At 37.1% G+C, this 22903-nt stretch overlaps 1 protein-coding gene and 1 pseudogene across 2 annotated transcripts; one reads left to right on the top strand and one right to left on the bottom strand.

Moving 5' to 3' along the window:
- Window positions 1-5359: 5359 nt before the first annotated feature.
- LOC104766216 (transcriptional regulator SUPERMAN pseudogene) lies at window positions 5360-6471 on the bottom strand (annotated as a pseudogene). The gene has a single exon (XR_015591672.1). The product of XR_015591672.1 is annotated as a transcriptional regulator SUPERMAN pseudogene (transcript).
- A 7974-nt stretch (window positions 6472-14445) lies between these two features.
- Window positions 14446-14987, top strand: LOC109130982 (uncharacterized). The gene has a single exon (XM_019241244.2). The coding sequence runs from the start codon at window positions 14509-14511 to the stop codon at window positions 14755-14757; it is 249 nt and encodes an 82-aa protein (XP_019096789.1). The 5' UTR covers window positions 14446-14508; the 3' UTR covers window positions 14758-14987.
- Window positions 14988-22903: the final 7916 nt, after the last annotated feature.

The raw sequence follows: 22903 nt of genomic DNA, 5'->3' as shown, positions 1-22903 counted from the left end.
TTTTTTTTTAAATGAAATATATTTTAAGGGGTGGAATGGATATTATATATATATATGATACAATTACACCATATAATTAACATATTAATTTATATGGGACATAATTAACATATTAATTTATATGGGACATAATTATGGCCTCCTTTTTGTTTTTTATTTCAACCAAATTAATTTATCTATTAAACAATTTAAACCCAACAGAATAATTATATGACTATTGTTTGCTATCATTTATTTTTGTGTAAGTAGTTTTCTACAATCTTTATTTCCTTTCCAAATTTATTGCTGCTTCTAATGCAAACTAATTATATTTTCAATACTTTTGGCATCACATTCTTTTATTTTATAATTAAATATTTTTTGGGGTGCAATTTCATTGTTTTTAGAATATTTTTCATCAGGTTTTAGAAATAAAAATTGTAAACCATATCTTATAATTATGTCTATGGATAATATCCAACAGAATGAAAATATTGATTTTTTCATGTTTATTTTTGTAATACAAACCATATTTTCAATATACTAATATTTTTTTTGCCTACAATATGAAGTGCATTTGTTAACTTTGTAAGATAAAAATATTAGAACATTACCATGTTTACAACACTAAGGAACTGGTATGGAACTTCATTTATATTTGTTTTCTTTAGTTAAGAAGTTGTTATTTACATATATTTATTAATTATGTTGATAAGAATTATTTAGATTTTTATAGTTAAAATATGATAAATTTGTGTTGTGTCGGTACGATTGTATGGTTGGCATGATGTATTTGCTTTATCGCTTTCATGTTAATCTTTCAGATTCTTGGCCATAGAGTATAATTCATGTATTTTTATAGATAATCTCCTGGCTATAGAGTATTCTCTGTTCTTTATTTTACTTTATTGACAACTTAAGAATGCAGAAATTGTGCCTGCATTACCAGAGAACTAACTTTTAATATAAGATGTTTTTACTTGCTTTCTTCTTAATCTAACCAAATAAAACTAATGTAAACCTGCAAATCTGTTATTACCTTCACGTTTCATGTGCGTTTTCTGAGTATGTATTAACCCATTGACAACAAAGTCTCTTGTAGTTGATTAAAGGCTTTGAAATCTTGTTATCCCCTGAAGCAGCATATGTTACATGCATAAGGAAATGGTCTAACTAAACTTTTTTTCGCGAGAAAGACTTTGGAACTGCTATGTTTTTAGCTTGTATTAAGTTTCAAAAATAAAAATAAAGTGTGCTCTTTTAAACATATATATATATATATATATATATTCAGAGTTCAGACGAAACGAACCATGAAACCAAAGCTAATTACGTAATGGCTATTGTCATCTTCTGTGTGCATCTAGAGTAAAGACGTCTCTCAAGTCTCAACTACTAGTTGATTGATAACCTTTAACGTGGAACAGTTTTAGAAGAAAAATGAAACGTTAACCGTTTCAGAAAATAAAAGCAGACAAATAATAGTATCATGATAAATCACCTAAACTGATTAAAATAAGCAAGCGTGGCTGATTGAACCAATAAACTCTCGTTGAAATTGTTTGTCCCGTATTGGTAAACTAAGTCTTTGAACCTTGCTTTCAGTTGAGGCTTGAGGGCTTTGAGCTTTAGTGCTAGTGAGAAAGTTCTATATATCATTATAGAAAATATATGACGACACTTTTGTTTTTATCTTTATACTTATTCTCATGCAATTAGACGAAGTCAGTGAGAATTATGGTGTATGACTTAGATTTATGCAATAGCAAGAAAGATCCCTAATTTAAAAAAAAAGATCTTACCACGAACTCTTGTGTGCTTGAGAATTCGGCGTCAAAGAGCTAGCTATCATCGACAATGGTCTGAGTGTGTGAGTTTGAACATCATCATATCATCCAAAAACCAAAACTTCTCCGACACCTAAGAGAGACACTGAAATCTAGAAAACATGAATTAAGATTGTTGATCAACCTCCAACCCAACGCTTCTCCATGAGCTAGAGAGACAACAAAACAGTAAACATGAGAAAACAGGACGTGAATTTAAAAACCCCATAAACTGAAGAGGAATCAAGAAGAAGAAAGGCCATATCTTCTTACATGTGGTCTTCCAGCGTAGAAAAATTGCACGTAGGAGTTATAACTAAAGGTGAGATTAGTGAAGTCGTAATTATCTGGTGGGATTTAAATTGAGAAACCAGGAAGCCACAGGAGATGAGAGAAGCTTGAAACGGAGATCATGGCCATGTGGGGAGACAATGGGTTTTGAGGCTAACGTTTCATATGCTTAGCGGATTTTTTTTTTTTTTTTTTTTGCAAGATGTCGCTTGGTTAATTTCTAGCTGTTAATTGTTGCATTAAGAAAGAGTTAGATGATGTGGCATGCTCTAAGATGAATTTGGATTTTGCTGAGGTGGCTGCACAAGAAGAGAGGAAAATGTAACTTTATATATATAGATATATATACATACACATTGATGATATGATTAATTTTTATAAAACCCGGAAAGCAATTCACATGTACTGATATACATGATCGGCTAACTAATTAATAAAGAGTGCTTGATGACCAAATAGACTGTGATATTTGCCTAACTTGGTACTTAATTTGTTCATCAACTTGTTACTTAATACCCTATGAAAGTATCACTTTTATTATTATTACCATTATGTGCCCATGTCTATCTCCACTTTCACAAAAATAACAACAAAGATGAGCTTCTCCTTTGCCTATTTGTCTTTACAATTTTCTATGTGTTTTCATTTTCTCATGACGTCATCATTATCAAAGTCATTCAATGTGATGCCTCATCACGTTGCAGCCCTAAGTGCCCTTTTTGGGCTCTTCTTTTGCATCTGCTCATTTATATACCTACTTGTATGTACAATGTCACACTATGGTATAAACATTTGATTATTATTCATGAATTTAATACTGACATGCACACATGCATACATTATGTGAAGAGATCTTGACATCACTTGACATTGTGTACGGACTATAGAGCTTTATCAGAAACAGTCCAGTCCGTAGAGATGGAGTATATATATATTAGTATATGTAGTGGCTAATGTGGTTTTTAAAGAGGCTAAAATAATTCACGATGCGGAGTCTTGCGAATAGCTTTAGAGATACAGTTTTTTTTTCCCCCATTTGAAAGTCATCAATTTCATCATTAGTATCTGTTTATAAATTTCTCAAAATTTATATCTCTAATATGCGTTTTCAAACGATTTTCATACAACTGAAGCTATAATGTCAACTTTGTAGCTCTTGAAATTGCTTAACTGTTTTTTCTTTGTAGGGGATTAGAAAATTAAGAAAATTTTCGATTTAAGTCGTGCTAATGGTTTGCGATTTTAGCAATGGCTAGAAAACTCAAATTTGAATATTTGTTAAATTTTTGTTCGAAGATGTGTATAAGAAAAAAGAGATGACTCCAATTATATTAAGAATAAATCATATTAAGTTCTCTAACGGTGCGTCGACATTTGAAGTGGGCGATGCATGTTTGAGTATGTGAAAAAGGTGTTGAGAAAAAAAAAAAATTTAATGCTTTTCAAGAAAAGTAAATTTGGTGGAGGAGTTAGTACTGTTTAGTTATGTGTAACGCTTAGAACTGACGAAAACATAACTTACTATAAAAGGAAAGCTCATCATGCCATTCAAAACCCAGACATTGTCGGGAACATGCAAACCCTCAGGTTTTGGGGAATACCAAACTTCCAGCATATATACCCTCTTGTCCAAATCCAACTATGGTCACATACGCACACATGTACGTGTTGCGTATCTGTGTTATTTCAAAATATTTTAATATCATGTTTGATCCTTCTATAGTTTTGTATGACTTATATAAATGCCGTACGTGTTGACCTTTTCAAACCAAAAAGAAAATAATAAATAGAAAAAGATCTAATGAAATAATAAGCGATCGAGTAATTATGACATGTTTACAGTTTTTGCACTCATGAAACTGAAATATGCTTTGGGACTTGTTTTTAAATAATGATTTGTTACCCTCAGTGCAATGATTCACTCAGTATATGTTTTTGTACAATTAGTCATGATCACACGCAAACGCAGTTTTCTATTCAAACCAATTTAGATCTGAAAGATATTAGTAACCATACAAAAGTCAAAATCTAACAAAAGTTGCTCTGAACGTCGAGAAAACTTTTGTTCATCGTCGTTCGGACTTGGAGTTTGAAGAAACTATAATTAATATCCCGTCCTTTCGTATTCACAAACAATAGAAGCCTTGACCGATTTTATATATTTCGACGTTTAAATTTATGTTTGATAAAAATCACCACTTTTTGAATAAAACTGACTACATTCTATTAGGGTTTTAAAAATCATTAACAAATTCGAATGTAAACACTAAAGCAGACATAAGAAATAATTTTATGTTTTGGGTTTGTGACTTTGAGTTGATATTTCTTTTTAACAGAAATGCTTAAATCAATCTTAGCGTGAATAGAAAATTGTAAAAGCTAAATCTAATACAGACATAGTTGCAAAAGCTCATAATCCATTAACGAAAAATGTGAAGATTTCTACTGTTTTTTGTTTTGTTTTAAGTGATATTCTATTAAATTAAAATAGGTGTCTACATAGAAAGGGAAAAAAAAAGAAGAAGATTGAAACGCTAATTACACTAGGAACTTACTAACCAAATGAAAATTTATATTTCATATGTTCCACGAAACTGTCTATTTTGAATCTTAATAAGTCGCCTCGGGTAATTATTACCTAAAAAAAAGTAGGTCAGAACAATATCTTTGAAGTTCGAATTTAAAGCTTTGAAAAATATGAATCGTTCCAAGGTACTATTTTCATTTATATGCATGCCTTTGTGTAGAAATTCAACCTGAAGTAGCTAGCTGGTTTGATTTTAACTCGATCCGACCTACACGTCCCACTAGGTACCGTATTAGCTATGAAAGATATGAACTGAACTTGTAGATAAAAAGAAAGTTTTACGAGCCCCCTCCGAAAAATCAACCATGCATGTTTTCGACTAAAGGAATAATCATTTCTTTTATAAAGTTTGATGCTTTGGATCAGTTTTTTTTTCAGACATATTAACAAGAAATTAAAAAAATGTAATTTATCCATCTAATTATGTTGTTATTATTAAACATTGTGCAATTATGGTCATATAGGGCTTCACCAAGAAATAGACAATAAATTTGCAAAAAAAAATAATCAATAAAACATCATCTATCTCAGATAAAAAACAAGAAAAACAAAATTAGTCTTTTTTCATCATAAATTTTATTAAAAATGGTAAAACAAATTTAAGTCTAACACATCAGTTTACATGAAACGGAAGGTCTAAAATATGTAGAAATTTTAAGACGAGAATAATCGATTAGTAGACAAAACTGTATTTATCCATTCGTCATATATATATAAAACGGTAGTAATTAAGCACATACATATATTATATAACATCTAACGCCCCAAGCTTTTATAGCTTATACTATAGTATTATGATTAACCATGACGTTGTACTAATTAGCAAGCTTACAGAAATTCATATAGATGAAACTAATTAACCTTAGAGAAGCAGCATATCTTCTAGAATTGAGAACTTCAAATCCTTTATGGATCATGTTCTACAGCTTAACCATCTAATTAGCAAAACCCAAACGGAGTTCTAGATCCAGATCTTGCTCTGATTCGTTGATCAGACCAATCTCAAGCTCCAAGCTGATGATTTCATCATTCCTCAAGAACTTGCAAGCATCTTTCTTGCTCAACCTTTTAGCCTCTTCAGCCTCCACTAAAAGAGATGATTTCTCATTCTCACAAGCGTTTTCTGGTGTATGTTTTGACTTGGGGCTCAAGGAACGGACCAAACCTGCCCTATATCCTGGTGAGGACGGAGGAGAAAGGGTTGGAAATAGGGTTAGAGGAGAATGCGGAGGAGGAGGAGAGGTTGCCATGGAAGAGTAAGAGTAATTAGGGTTAGGGTAAGGAGGAGAAGGTGTTGAAGATGATGATGAAGACTGTTGTAATCTGAGCCTGGCTCTGTCTCTTCTGTGAACATTCATGTGGCCCCCAAGTGCTTGAGCCGATCTGAATTCCCTCTTGCAGAAGCTGCAAGTATAGGACCTTGGTGGCCATGAAAACCCTAAAAGATACTCATGATCCTGTTGGTAATTATCATAATCACCATAGCTCCATGGTGAAGTTCTTGCACGGCCGTAGAAGCTGTTCCTCAACTCTATGTTGTTTGATCTCTCCATATGTGAACTCTTTCTTGTTGGCAAATTGTGAAGATAATTAATATAGTACTAGTAATGATTTGTGGCACATCAGTTTTAAAAAGCAAAGTGTTTGTAAGATCTGAAAAGATGAACTCACTTTTTCCCCTGGGAAAAAATCTAAGATCTATGTCTGTCTGTCTCTTAGAAAAGAGAGAGAGAGAGAAAGAGAGAAAGATAGAAAGATAGAGAGATAGAGATGAGAGAGAGGTGTATGTGATGATAGGGTTGGGGCTCTTTGGTGTTAAGACTGTGAAAGAGACTGATTCTTGGACGCATTATCAAAGCCCCATCGTAGATTTTATAAAATGAAAATTAAAAGAAAACGCCAATATTTATGTTGGTGGGGAAACATGTGTTAAGCGAGCTTCTCCATGATTTGATTTTTGGAGATGACACAAGTTTATTAAGTACATCTAATTTAGAAGTTACTTTCATTAAATATTATCGCACCTTTGAGTTTCGTGAAATCAACTACCAGTTCGTCTTGAGATATAATTTAATTATTTTTATGCTAATGGAGTAGTTTTATTACTGTCATCTATAAATCACAAACGCAATAGAGTTGTTGTGTGTGTGTGTGTGTGCGCAAATACCAAAGATAGCAAATTTGCAAGATGGATGATAAAGTTAATATAGAGAGTTTTAACGGCTACAGTTCGCATTCCCCCTATATAATTCTCAAACAATTTTGTCACAAATGAAAAAGAAAATCCACTACAAAAGATATCACAACATAAAACATGATTTTCAAAAAGGGTGAAATGAAATAATATAAGGGGATGGGGGGGGGGGGGGGGGGGGGGAAGAAGTAGAAATGAGTGTATTTAACTTTACGTAACACTAGTAAAAAAAATTCGAGTTTATTGTAACCATGTAATCTAAACCAAGCACTGTAAATTTATATAAATTCCACAATAATGGCTAATACAGTTATCAGTTTTTGAAATCGCGATCAAAACCTGATGAAATCACAGATTATCAAACTTCTGTGTTAGTTACTATTTGCAACATATATGACATTTCACAGAATCACAGCAGTAGATATCATCAGAAAACACTGTTCTTAATCATAATTTTCTCTAAAAGTAGGAACTTATTATATTATTATTTCCAAAGGAGTGATGGGTAAATATGTGAGAGACGGGAGAGAGTATAAATATGGAAAACCTCGGCGAGCAAAAGGAAATTATATCAAAAGCTTTATACCAAAAATAGAAAAGTGGATGTTCCTTTCTCCCATTTTCTATTTATTTATTTTGAAAATTTTATCATCTATAATTATTAATCCTTCCTATAAAGCTTTCCTCGTGAGCCATATCTTGACATTTGCTTGTTCTCAAATCTAAGAAAACGACGCACATTATTATTAGACTTAGGTCTTTAGATTTTGCCTTTCCATACATTGTCCCTTTCCTTTGTTTTATATAGTTAATAAACCACCATGAGAACCAATTCCTTTCAACATGTGTTGTGTTTGCTCAAATTGTGACCCCTTACTTTGACATTGATTTCATCGTTAGTTATGGTACGTATTGATGTTTAATTTTCATTTCTTCAGTCGTTTGATTAATATATATCTGGAACATTCCATTGTAGGAATATTATACATATAGACTAATCTTGTGAAATAAGAATTATATGTTACAACACTTTAGATAAAATGGATTAATCTTGTGTTTGAACTCTTTAGATAAAATGGATTAGCAAGTGAGATTGTTTAAAGGCCACACGCGATGCAAATACTTTGGAGGAACCGTACAATTTACAAAGCGCAACATTCACCAACGAGGAAAGTCTCATTTAATACACAACCAACTGCTACATATATATCCACCCAATATGAACACATTTCACAATTGTCGAAACACGATAAATTATCTAACCATATCGCTCCTTTTTTTCATTCTTCTCGTTGAATTCCAACTTTTGTTACATGTTATAACAGTTCACCGATTGAAATATATATACATATATATATATATATATATATATATTTCTTAAATCTTATTTTGTCTACAAAATCTGCTTACTCAAGACAAACAGTACAAAAAAACAGCTTAGAACTGACAGGCATATCTGTCAGATAGTCGTTGGAAACACCCATTACTGACCAAAAACTGATGGATTAAGTTCGTCGGATCTACATTGTCGGAAAAATTATTCTGTCAGAAATCCGTCGGCAATTACTGACGGAATTTCCGACAGAGGTATTACCGACGAATTGCTGACGGAAATTTTACCGATAAATTTTTGACTGTCGTTTTACTGACGGATTTCTGACGGCTAAAGGTTCCGAAATTTCTCGTTATATCGACGGAATAACCGACGGATTATATATATAATTTAAAAAAAATGAGAAAAAAAAATTAGCATAATTATACAATTTTAATTAAATACTAAAAATATTTATTATCTAAATGCTTAAATAATTAAATTCAGAAGTTTAAAAGTTTTAGAAAATATATTCTAAATCCCAAAAAAAGAAATTGTTAAAAAAACTAAAAATTGTTCGAAAAAATAACAATATATACTTAACAATATTAAAAATTCATAATATACATTATGTACTTAATTGAAAATAAATAAAATCAAAATTAATAAAATGCATAAAATCAGTACTTAACAATATTAGAAACAAGAAATTTTTTAAAAAAAACTAAAAATTGTTCCAAAAAATAACAATATATACTTAACAATATTAAAAATTCATAATATACATTATATACTTAACTAAAATAAATAAAAGCAAAATTAATAAAATGTATAAAATCAATACTTAACAATATTAGAAACCATTGTAAAAAACAAACAAAATATATCAAAAAATTATAAAATGTATAAAAATCTTATACCTATCCCTATAAAAACTAAACAAATTCATCAAATCCAATCTATCAAAACCAAATCATCAAATCCAATAAAACCCAAGTCTAACAAATCTAACACACATCTCTTACAAACCAATTCATCAAATCAATAACACCCAAATAGAACAAAGTATCAAACCTAACAAATCTATCTTATTCCTAAGAAATCTAAGAGAACTAAGCAAATCTATAAAAAAAAATAAAAATGGAACTTATCTTATAAGAAGTTGGGAAGAGTGGTAGGAGAGACTAGCCAGATTTGGAGGAAGTAATTTTCGAAGGTTAGCCATAGCTAGAGAGAGGATTTGAGAAAGATTTTGGGAAAAATAAAAACAATCTAGGGAGAAGAAGATGAAGTGCTTTGGTAATATCGACGGTACTGACGGAATAACTGACGGATAGCTCGTCAGTTATGTCTTAAAAAATTTCATTTCCCGCTTCTCAAAATTTCTCTGTATCTGGCTCGCAGGCAAAAAATTTGATATCCGTAGGTTATTTCCGACAGATTACTGACAAATACCAAAATTTTGTCAATATTATATTCGTCGGTTTTCTGTCGGTTATTTCTGACGGATTACTGACAGATTACTAACAGATTACCGATGGATTTAAGATTAAATCTCTTAATTTCATAATTTTTACTCACAAATATGCATATCATATATATTATATACTAACCATGAAATTATTTGTGAAAATAAACATCTATATGATTAAATTAGAAAGAAAAAAATTTCAAAGACAAATGGCAAATACTTACCCATAATATGTAATACCACACCATAAGTACTTTAAGTAAACAACCTATTTTTCTATAAAAACACAAATTTTTCAAGAATGTTGTTTAAAAAAAGAGTAGTTAAGCATTGAAAACTCATCTTTTATACATTGCTTATAAAAAAAATGCATTAAGAAGCTAAGTTAGGAAGATTTTACACTATCCACATATAAACCGTCAGTTATCCGTCGGATATTTATGACGAATTACCGACGGATTTAAAAAATACATACCAAATTTTGACACATCCGACGAAAAGTTTATATGCGTCAGTTTTCCGTCGGTTTTTTCTGACAGATTACCGACAGATCAAAAATCACCAATAAAAATTATATATCCGTCGGTAATCCGTCAGAAAAACTAACGGATTACCGACGGATGTTATCCGTCAGTAATTTTCTGACAAACAACCGACAAACTAATCTTCTATCAGATATTTGTCGGTAATTACCGACGGATTAGTACCGTCCGTGATTCCGTTAGTTATCGCCTTATTTTCTTGTAGTGAAAATATATATTTTACCATATAAATTGAACTATTTTATAAATCTGACCTCCTAGGAAAAGTGCCTTGATTAGTTATTCCGGTCAGGAAGAGTATCAAAAGATAAATTAATATATAACATACACATACAGAATGACTAGACTCAAAGTATACCGGAATTAACCAATGGATTTCTTAAGGTTCTCTGACTTGAAATTAAATTACTGTTCTTTTTTGTACTTATTACATATCGTTTATGTCAAGATCCTTAAATTTATGAAGTTACAACCACACAAATATAATATGGTTCTTTAATTAAGCTTGTACAAAATGTCCCTCAATTCATTGTTCTATATCAAAGTAATTCACATGTGTAACCTGTTTGCATGTCCAGATGCCACATCTAGTGTGACGGATTAAGGCTGTTTGACACATTCACACATATTGTGATATTTTGATGTAGCTAGATAGATGGTTAATTAGTGATGTACGACGCTTTTCTAATTTATAAACACATATTTTGAAAAAAGATTTGCATGATTCTTTCTACATCGTCTAATTAATAAGAAATGTCACACCACCAATTTTAAAAATACTTTAGCCAAACGAAAAAGGTTCACCGTACATTTCCAATATTTTTCGGTTCACTATCATTTATTTTCATCATCTAAACTTTATAAAAACCTGAAATGATCTAGTTACCTGGTGAATGAAGTGAAAAAGATGGGAAATTTTAGGACAGAGAGAGTGGAATTAGACAAAAGATTCTGCCAAAATTAGAAGATGATATCTCTCATCATCGATATGACATATCCAACGGCTGAAAGAGAAGGTCTAAAAGTCTAGTGGCCTCTCTTTTGTATTTTTATTTCTCTTTTATTTACCATTTGTGAATAAAGGGCCTCGATTTACTTATAGCTTCCTTGATCGAAGTTGCAGAGTTTACTCGCAGTAGTTCAAACACTTTATTGTTTATCGCATTAGCCCCTTCCCTACGTGTTTTTACATCATCACTAATTTTCTAAAATAACTATTATTTTTGACTTTATTATAAGACTCATTATTGTTTAATTTCTTCTTCAAAAAAAACAAAAAAAAAATGTGAAACTTTCTTTTACGAACTAAGAAGGTTTTGTTTTTATTATTTTCCACATATAGTTGGCTTTCATAGTAAAACTTGTGATTGGCTTGTCACATATCACGTCAAGATTTTTTTATTCGCAAAAATAATTTTCTTTGTATTTCTTTTTTGGTATGGTTGAAACCTAAAGACGTCAAACGGAACTACATATTATATACAAATTAGAAAGGTCGTACAAAACATACAATGGTCGAAGTAGAACCGAATAAATGTAACAATATGTATTACCAAAAAGAATAAAAAAGTAACAATTTGGTTCAGTACCAATAATAAAAATAAAAATAAAAGAACCGAATACAAAGGTTTATCTTTTATATCCTAAAAATACTAATTAAAATCAAATATATAAATTAACCGATTCTTTTTTTTACTTTAAAGTTGAATGTAATTTTTTTTTAAAAAACAGACTATTGGTGTGATTGATAACTGATTATATAAATTTTCAGTCGCTTTTAAAATAATTTTACAACATTTGTCTTCTAAGTAAAGTTGAAATGAACAACATCTGATAGGAAAAATGAGATACTAGGAGTTGTCTCAAGAATGCATATTGTGTGTTTTCTTTGCATGTTTCCAATCTTATACTGTATGGTCTTGTTGCTAACAATTGGAGCCATTAGCACTAACATTGGTTGGATCACCTGATCCAGAACAAGATTTTCTTCTCCTAAACAACCGTTAAGGTTTCAACCTGCTATCAGCATTTTTTATATTTTTTTTTTGCAAGATTGGTTTGCTACTCACATATATTAGCTTTTTTACTCTTTATTACCTGTGCTGTGTAATTTACTCAAGAAAATTTATGATACTTTGAGGAAATTATTAGCATTCGTGTAGTGTAGAGATTAGGAGGTATGATTCATACTGATTTAATAAGTTAAAAAAAAATTATGCAAACAAAAAAATAGTTTTCCATGAGTTTAATATTTTTTAGTAAACTCTATAAAGCAAGAATCATACAATGTTTGATGAGATTATCGTATTAATATGCATATCCGAACTTCTAATCTTAATTTTATTAAAAACAAAAAAATCTGAAATTAATTAACAGAAAAGTCATGCAGTAAAAGTTTGTATTAAATATAATTGTAATTAAGAGTTTTTAAATGGGTTTAATTAACAAAACATCATTGTTTAATGGGCTCAGCGATTGTCACCAAATGGGCTTGGACTTAACATTACACAAGCCGAGTTTTGTGAAAAGGTTGTCTTCTGGTGTTCTCTCTACCTACCGATTTGATTTCATCTCATTGAGTTTTCAATTCCTCTACCAACCAAACCATGAAACCAGTAAACAAAATCCAAAGCCATATATATGAATATCAAATCGGTCAATCAAGATTTCAGTATCAAATCTTTCAATTCAATACATCAAGCCAGATTCAAAACTAGATTCAATATTTCACAGATCTTTTTATTAACAAATCATTAAAACATTATCATTATACCCTCCCAATGAAGATAGTGTAGTCAAAAAGAAAGTATAAGCAAATCATAAACTCAACGAACCATCAGATTAAAGAAGATCTCAAACATATATAGTCATGGCTTTGAATTTAAAGCATCGGGGAGGTAAGATTGGGGAGCAAGCTCTTTAGCTTGCACAGAGAATCACAGAGGAAAGAGACTTAAAAAGCTTTTTGACCACACTGTGATTTCTCTCTGCAAGCGAAGGTGCTTAGTCACCAACAGAGGAGACCCGCAGCTTGGAAGAGTTAAGATCTAAAGAAGAGGCTAAAGTTGGTTTGTGATATATATAGGGGAACATAACATTAGGGTTTTGGGCTGAGATTACGATGAGACCCGCCGCTTTTAAGTTTTTTTTGTTGACATTTTTTTCTTTTGTTCGGTCTCCAAATATTCTTTTTCCTTTTTCAGCTATAATTTATAAGATTTGATTCCTTATCATAATTTATGACTTGTAATTTTTTTTTTTTTTTTTTTTTTTTTTGTGTTAATAAGGGTGCTTGGGCAACGATTTATACTTCTGACTTGTAATATACACGTCGTTTTGAATAGTAAAAATAAAAATATTTGTATGCCTCTCTATGCCTAGGTTACACATTCGTAAAATATCAAATAAACCAAAAGCTTTGGATGTGGATGATATAAAACAATAATTAAATTCATTTTAAATCCATATTGATGAACGCTTTAATGGTTAAAATTCCATTCAATTCACAAAACTGGGGTATTTAACATGAGGATGGACTTCATGTTAGTGAAATTTTAGATAGAATGTAGATCATTTTTTTATATAGATTTTAACAATATTTATGGAATTCTCCTATATTGATTAGATGCCAAAAAAAAATAAAAATTTATATACATATATCTTGTTTGCCAAACATTCTTCTTCTCTAAACAAGTTTAGGAGCTTGAGATAAGAAAAAGATCAACGAAGTCGGAAGCAGTTCTAAAACTACACTTCCTCGAAACTACTCATCAAGCCACCTTTACCCAAAAAAAAACTTTGAACAACTTTGAAGCAACTAAGCTTCTCATCCGTAGATGTTGACCAAAAAATACTAAATTATTTCGAAAACATTTACTCCAAGTTCTTAATAGATATTTCTTGTAAACAAAGTAGACCGATGTTATGCTCAAGCTCTTACAGACTAACAAATTGACCATGCCTAACTTTTTGTTTTTCTTTTATGATCGGTTTAAACAAATTTAAAAATTGGGTCTATGAAGAAATATGCATTTTTCGTAAAACACTATATACAACAAGTCAACATTCAAGATCTCTCGACAAGATAATATTCAACAAAATTCAACAAATAAGAAAGACAAAAAAATCGTTGTTATTTCAAAAAATTTCCTCTATATAATACAACAATCGCGCACCACAAAACTCATCAGTACACAACTATAAATTCAGCTTCTATTTTTTCACAAGAGTAAAACAATTAAAACAAGAAAAAAGTTCCATTTTATTCATCCATTTATTTATTCCATTTTACTTCTACATAAGTAATATGCAAAAATCTGTTGCATTGATACTCTCGTTAAACTTTCTTCTACTAATGGTGTTACACGTTCCGACAAACGAAGCTTTTAGGCTTTTACCAAAAGAGCGTCTTGGCAATTTACAGTTTTTACAAAGAGGTGAAGTCACTCCTTCCAATCCTTCTAGCTGCACAAATATCCCCGGCGGCCACGGTTCGCCATGCCCTGTCCAAGAAGAACGTCATTTTGCTGGTCGCGCCTCAGTGCTACGACAATGACGAATTTACCCACATCACACAACCATGCTCACGGTCACATCTCCTCGTAATTTAGTGATTAAGTGACGACTTACTATTGTTAGTAAACCAAACTCCCACGCTCTCTCCCCTATTTTGTTTACTTTGTTATTTTTTTTAATTGAATATTCATTTTTTAAATCTTTAAATTGTAAGTACAAATGTTAATTTGATTGTGGTTAGATTGGGAGAATAAGAGAAATTTCACATTCTTTTGATTAACTTTTAGAATTTTACTTTTTATTGTGTAAAATCAATGGAATGAATAATGTCATATCTATATTTCTTGATGTTAATGAAGATGGAATCGTGATTATCCCTAACAAAAAAGGATGGAATCTTTTAAAAAGTGAGAAATTTATATATGATGAGTAAATTTCGGTTTAGCTCAGCAGTCAACACTAACGCATCTTGGTACTTTGGTTCCCAAGGAATAGTAGATGATACGTACTTATATACACTTTTCATGTTTCACTCATACATAGTTTAAGCTCTAGTGGCCTTCTTCGATTTAGCTATATTTCGTCCTAGCTTAATTGAAAACAGATATATGGGGATGGGTTATCCCACGCTATATATTCCAAGTTAAAAACATATTTTAAACAAGAGAAATAAACGTTATAATTAAAGTGATTTTAGACTTAGACAAGTTATATTATGTATTAAAACTTTTAATTTCTCCATGTAAGAGATCGAATAGCAGAAGCTATAACAAGCTCGAAATCTCCAGGATATGCATCCTGATTGTTGGATATGGGCTACGCCCAATATGTCACTCGGCCCAACGAGACTCATTAGTTGTATTCTCGGCTCGATGAGATTGGAAGCAAGTCATTAATTCCCGCAAAAGGGCAATCTCGGGAATTCATGAAGGGAACCCTAGACTCCCCTAAGTCAACAGTCTCCTATAAAAGGAGAAAGCATTTATTGGGATCATCATCCTGACCCGCGGACAATACCCACAGAGCAATACTTTGCATCGAAAACTGCTATTATCTTTCGTCTAATTCGTCTTGTTTTCAGTTCGTCATTTTAAGCTTACTAGTTCGTCTGTGAACTAACAAGCTCTAATTCGACTTGTTTAAGTGAAGATCTCACGTTTTCCCCGATTAATAAAGAACTTGCTCGCTCTTTCCCACTAAACTTTATTTGTTTAAACTGTATAATCCCCGGTACAAACAATTGGCGCCCACCGTGGGGCAAGAGTAAAGCGTTTCTTTTGACGAATCAAAACCGACGATCCTCACTTCTTCGAAATCTCAAAAGTCATGACGAACCCCAGCGAAAACTTCGACGAAGCAACGGAGCAGCCAACGGGGCAGCGATGGGGGCGAACGAGAACGCGAACTGTCCCCCTGCCGAGCTCCCTGCCGAGCTCCCTGCCAAGCTCCCTGCCGAGCTCCCTGCCGAGCTCCCTGCCAAGCCCAACTGAAGGCTCCCTGCCGAGCCCAGACGACGGCCCACTGCCGAGCACAGTCTCTCCGCCGGCGCCTGACACGTCCTCCGAGCCTCCCGTAGCTGCGCACGCCGGAGCCGGACCTGTCGCAGACCAGCTGGTTACCAACGCCGCTGCTCTCCTAACCGCCGCTCTCACTAACGCTACCGCTCTCCCCAGCGCCACTCTCCCCTTACCTGTACAAAGAAACAGACTCGACGATATGATGCAGGTCATTCTTGGTCGTCTTGATGGCCAGGAAACACGAACGAACGAACGGCTCGAGGCCATCGCAGCCGCACAAGAGGCCTCGCAGAACCAAATCAGCAGGCTCCAACGAAGGAGGGGCGAGCGCCGAAACGACAGCAGTCCTGCCGGCGAAAACGAGAATCTTCCCCCAGCGCAACCTTCTGTGGAGGACCGATACGACGGCCACAGACGCCGCCCGACGTCCATTATCGTAGGATCCGTTGATCGACGCAGTAGAGAGGAGCCAAATGAGGAGCTGCGAGACGGCCATGACCAAAGAAGCGGTAGCCCGCCGACTCCGACACTGCCGATCCAACAGCCCGAAGCCGATCTCAAGGACGAAACCATACAACGCCTAGAGGCGATGGTCCACGAACTCTCTTCCAGAGTCCATCGAGCCACGAGCTCTGCTCCCAACCTCGATCGAGTGCGCGAAGAAGTCCAGCGCTCACCGTTCACGGCACGAATCTCCCGCATTCAAGTCCGCTACGTAAACAAGTTCAAGTTCACCCTGTACAACGGATTAGACGATCCAAAACCATTTTTGACGTCAATGAGTTTTGCAATCAGCCGAGCTCACTTCAGTGACGAAGAGTACGAAGCTGGCTGCTACCAGCTATTCGTTGAGAATTTAGCCCATGAGGCTCTAGGGTGGTTCTCCCGGCTCCCGCCAAACTCGATAGGGAGCTATCACGAGCTTACCACCACCTTTCTCCAACATCACTCTACATTCATGATTCGAGGCGCGTCGAACGCCGATCTCTGGAACATTTTCCAGCGAAACGACGAATCTCTCTGAGACTTCATGGAGAGGTTTAAAAGAATCGTCTCGAAGCTCTCGATTGCCGACGACACAGCAATATCGGCACTCTGAAATGCTCTCGCTCACGGCTCCCGATTTAGGGAAGACATAATAATACACGAGCCCCTGACTCTGGATGACGCACTACACCGTGCTAACAGATACATAGAGTTAGACGAAGAGAAGGCATCAAGGACAAACCGTCCAGAACTCCTGGCCCCCAAATCGTCCAAAGGAAAAGAGAAGGCACAAGACGAGCATCACGAGCCTCGTCAACACTTTGACAAAGAATACGCCGATAAGTTGGGTAAAGGAAAGAAAGTCCAAACGTTTGCAGTTAGTAAATAAGATCCCAAGGCATCTTCATCGAGGCCCTGGAGTAACAAGTGGGTCCGAGACCCATCAGGAAAGGGTGGCAACAAATATTGCGAATACTACAAGCGAGCAGGACACTCAACAGAAGAGTGCCGCACCCTCTAACAAATATTGCTCGACAAATTTAAAGAAGGCCAAATTGACGTCGATCTCGAGCGACGACAAATAGCCGTTCACAGGGATAACCATTTCTTCAATCCTGAGAACGAAAACCCAAGCAAGCAATATAATACCGCCCCCGCACCACAACCGAGACCCGAAACTCTACCTCCGCCCCCACCAACCCATAAAAGGAATTCCGAGCGAACTGAGGATGCCAACGCTCCGGCTCCACGCCGAAGAATAAACATGATCATGGGTGGTCTGGCGACTTGCCGCGACTCGGTCCGTTCTATCAAAGCTTATCGACGGGGACTAGAGGCCAAGCGAGGATGGTTAGCTCAAAGCACGCCACCTACTACAAACTCCGATCCAATCGTGTTCACAGAAGCCGACGCATCAGGTCTAACTCGACCCCATAACGACCCACTGGTGGTCGAGATAGAGATTGGCGAAAGCATGGTTACCAAAATCTTGATCGACACAGGTAGTTCGGTAAACGTCATTTTCAAAGACGTGCTCATTCAAATGGAAATCGACTTGCGGACCACCGAGCACGATGTTCAACCTCTCACCGGATTCGACGGCGATACGGTAATGACGGAAGGTATGATCATGCTGCCAGTCTATGTGGGCGGGACGATGCATTGCATCAACTTTGCTATCGTCGACAAGCCGATCGTATACAACGTCATCCTCGGCACTCCTTGGCTGCATAAGATGAAGGCCGTGGCGTCAACTTACCACCAGTGCGTAAAGTTCCCAACTCCTAGAGGAATATTTACACTACAAGGAGACCCACTGGTAGCACGAACCTGCTTCATCATTGAGCGTCAACAACGCCACGCCCGGACATTCACCGTTTTGGACTCAGCCGAGCGCCCAGACAGTCGTGTTCGCCCTAACTCTGAATCAATCGTCCAAGTAAACATTGATTCTTTCGATGCAACTCGATGCGTGGGAATCGGGGCCGACCTACCACAACCAATCAAGGACGAGCTCGTAAAGTTCCTATGCCAGAACGCATCGACCTTTGCATGGAGCATGAACAGTATGACCGGCATCGACCCAAACATAACCTGCCACGAGCTCAATGTGGACTCGACGTTCAAACCGATCAAACAAAGGCGTCGAAAACTCGGGCTAGAGCGTACCGCCGCCGTTAACGAGGAGGTCAAGAAATTACTCGAGGCTGGATCTATCCGTGAGGTTAAGTATCCTGACTGGCTGAGCAATCCCGTAGTGGTGAAGAAAAAGAACGGCAAGTGGCAAGTGTGTGTCGATTTTACCGATCTCAACAAGGCATGTCCAAAGGATAGCTTTCCCCTGCCGCGCATTGACCAACTAGTAGAGGCGACCGCGGGGAACGAGCTCTTGTCGTTCATGGATGCGTACTCAGGATACAACCAAATTATGATGCACAAGAACGATCAGGAGAAAACGGCCTTCATCACGGATCAGGGAACTTACTGTTACAAGGTTATGCCATTCGGCCTCAAGAACGCTGGTGCAACCTATCAGCGCCTCGTCAACCGCATGTTTGCCGAGCAGCTCGGACGAACAATGGAAGTTTACATCGATGATATGCTGGTCAAGTCAACCCAGGCCGTTGATCACGTCTCGCATCTCGCTCAGTATTTTGAAGTGCTAAACCGATACAATATGAAGCTGAACCCAGCCAAGTGTTCGTTCGGCGTAACTTCTGGAGAATTCTTAGGATACCTCGTCACGAAGAGAGGCATCGAAGCTAACCCGAAACAAATTTCGGCGCTCACCAACCTCCCATCTCCACGCAACACCCGAGAAGTTCAGCGCCTCACCGGGCGGATCGCTGCTCTAAAAAGATTTATTTCACGCTCTACCGATAAGTGTCTACCTTTCTACCAGTTTCTTCGTAGCAACAAAAAGTTCGAATGGGATGATAAGTGCGAGTCTGCTTTCCAAGAACTCAAGCACTACCTAGCTACTCCCCCTGTCCTAGCAAAACCCGATCAGGGCGAAACTCTATATCTGTACATCGCTGTCTCCGGTTCGGCGGTCAGTGGCGTACTGATCAAGGAGGACAGAGGAGAACAACACCCAATCTTCTATGTGAGTAAAAGCTTAGACGGAGCCGAGCTCCGATATCCCACGTTGGAAAAACTCGCTTACGCTGTAGTTATTTCGGCCAGGAAGCTTCGACCGTATTTTCAATCCCACACTGTTGAAGTCTTAACATGAGACTTTCAGCGATCGAGTCTCGAAAAAGCAAAGAACAGAGGACAGCGACCCCGTACTCACGCTATTCGTCATTGAACCACCGGCAAATGTGATACCTGTGGAGTGCTCGGCCGAACAAGGATCCGCAACCAGCGAAGAAGGACGAACTTCGTCGTCTCAGGAACAATCGTCACCATCTCACGAACGAGCGTCATCATCGCACGCCTAACCCAATCCCGAACTTCACGAGCGACCACACGATTGGCAAGAAAAAATCCGTTGTTTTATCGCTGACGGCATTGTCCCTTCGGACAAGTGGGAGGCCCGGCGCCTTCAAACTTGCTGCGCGCATTACACACTTCTCGATGGCAACGTCTTTCGTTGGACAGCATCTGGTACACTTTTGACTTGCGTCGGTCCCGAAGAAATCGACGATGTAATGAGAGAGGTTCATGAAGGTTCCGGCGGTAATCACTCAGGAGGTCGTGCGCTCGCACAACGCATACGCAATAATGATCATTATTGGCCAACCATGAACGACGACTGCGACAAGTTCGTCGCTAGATGCGAGAAATGCCAGCGCCACGCTCCGATCACCCACACGCCAACCGAACTGTTGAGAACGACCTCTCCACCATATCCTTTTATGCGATGGGCAATGGATATCGTTGGACCTCTCCCTGTGTCCCGTCAAAAGAAATACATTCTCATTACAACGGATTATTTCACCAAATGGGTTGAAGCCGAAGCCTACGCAAAAATCGGAACAAACGAAGTCCAAAACTTTGTATGGAAGAACATCATTTGCAAGCATGGAATTCCGTATGAGATCGTCACCGACAACGGCGCGCAATTCACTTCGCTCCAATTCGAAGGTTTTTGCGCGAAGTGGAGAATCCGTTTGAGCAAGTCGACCCCCCCGCTACCCACAGGGCAACGGACAGGCCAAAGCGACCAATAAGACCATCATTGACGGACTAAAGAAACGACTCGAAGATAAGAAAGGTCTCTGGGCGGACGAGCTCGATGGCGTTCTATGGTCGCACCGAACTTCCCCGCACCGATCAACAGGAAGGACACCGTTCTCCCTTGCGCATGGAATGGAAGCCCTCGCACCAGAGGATATCGGCGTACCTACCTTACGACGCTCAATGCTCGTGCACGATCCTACTCTCAATGCTAAGATGATGCTCGATACCCTCGACACCCTCGAAGAAGAACGCGACAAGGCTCTTCTTCGAATTCAGAACTATCAACAGCAAGCCGCTAAATATTACAACAAGAAGGTGAAGCCACGCCACTTCGATGAAGGCGACCTCGTCCTCCGAAAAGTCTTCGAGAACACGGCCGAGCTCAACGCAGGAAAAATGGGTGCTCATTGGGAAGGCCTTTACCTGATTTCCAAGGTCGTCACTCCCAACGTCTACCAGCTGCTCGCCATGGACGGCACACCAATTCCTCGCTCATGGAATTTCGGCAACCTTAAACGTTATTACCATTAGAACTTGCTTACCAAAAAAAAAAAAAAAAAAAAAAAAAAAAGAACGCTCGTACTACCGAGCTCTCCCTTTGTAACACGAACTACGAATGGTTTGATCCCTTTTCTAAGGGTACGTAGGTAGCCCGTCACACGACACATCTATACCAAAAAATTAAAAACAAAAGTTTCAACCTTTCAAAACACACGGGCTCTCTCGAACGAGTCCGTCTCTGCGAGATGTCCAGCTCATACATCGACCCTCTGGCCAAGGGAACGATTTAAAACGCGTTCCTCATGGATGCAGCAGTGAAATAATCTGCATAAATAAGCCGACCCAGATCGCATTCAGCTAGCAGGCGGTTAAGTTTGTATAAGCCAAGTTCTTACTTGCACTCTCTTGCCGACCTCGAGGCACACACAGGGTAAGCCGGACACAAGAGCCACACCTAAAAGGTACGACGAGCTCATCTCAACTACAACCCTAAACATTTGGTATTCGAAACACGTAATAGGATAAGCCAGGAGACGTCTTGCACCGTAAAATACAACTCGATACCAAAGATAGGAAAAACACAAAAACATTCTTATTCCATAAACATCCTTATTCCAGAAAAACACAAAGACAAGGCAACGAAAGCCAAACACGAAAAGCCACATTCGGCACACAAAAACTAACAAAACAAACAAGTCTCAAAGTGCAAACTTAGTCTTCAAATCCCATATCGGCATCGGAGGGTTTATCAAACTCGAGCTCGCCGATCTTCACATGCCAGACTTGGCACTCCCTCCGCAGACTTTCCAGCGTGTCCATCAAAACATTCGCACCCCTAGCAACCATCTCCTCGAGATACGAGCGAATCCCCTCAGCACGGTTGCTATCAACGAAGAAATGGTCTGTGCACTCTAACTGGATAATGTAACGACGCAGTATGTCGACCCGAGTCTGGCATGCATCAAGCTCGGGCCGACTTTCAAAGGGCCTGCTCCCAATAGGATCGAGATCGTCCGGTTCAAGGACGGGAATCTCCACCTCAGCCATTAACGCCTCACGGCGAGAACGCTCCTCTAACAAACGATCCCACCTCCATTTCGGGACCAAAAATCCCTCGTCGATCATAGTTTCAAGATACGAGAAATGACGCTCGAACTTTCGACGCGTAGCGAGAATGTAAGCTCTCAACCTCTGGATCCAAGCGCGATAAAACTCCATCTTGGAACGGACTACGTCGTCGGACCTCACAGAAAGCCGCTCTTGCGCCCTCCTCAGCCACGCCGACCTCGTTGTCACAGGCATATTACCAATCTCAACTACCCTTCAAAAGGAGAGATTTATCTTTAAAACAAGAAAGGAGGATGAAGAGAAATGAGCAACTTGAAGGCCAATTTATAGAACAAATAGTGCAATTTTCGAAGCGAAGCAATCAATACCGCAATTCCCGAAAAACACATCCATAGAATGATGGACACATATCATAAAACTAGAAGACAA

This window comes from Camelina sativa, chromosome 19 (assembly GCF_030686135.1).
Source record: "Camelina sativa cultivar CO46 ecotype springtype chromosome 19, ASM3068613v1".
NCBI lineage: Eukaryota > Viridiplantae > Streptophyta > Magnoliopsida > Brassicales > Brassicaceae > Camelina > Camelina sativa.
Note: the sequence above shows the minus strand (reverse complement) of the source record. Positions and strands in the feature narration are given on the sequence as shown.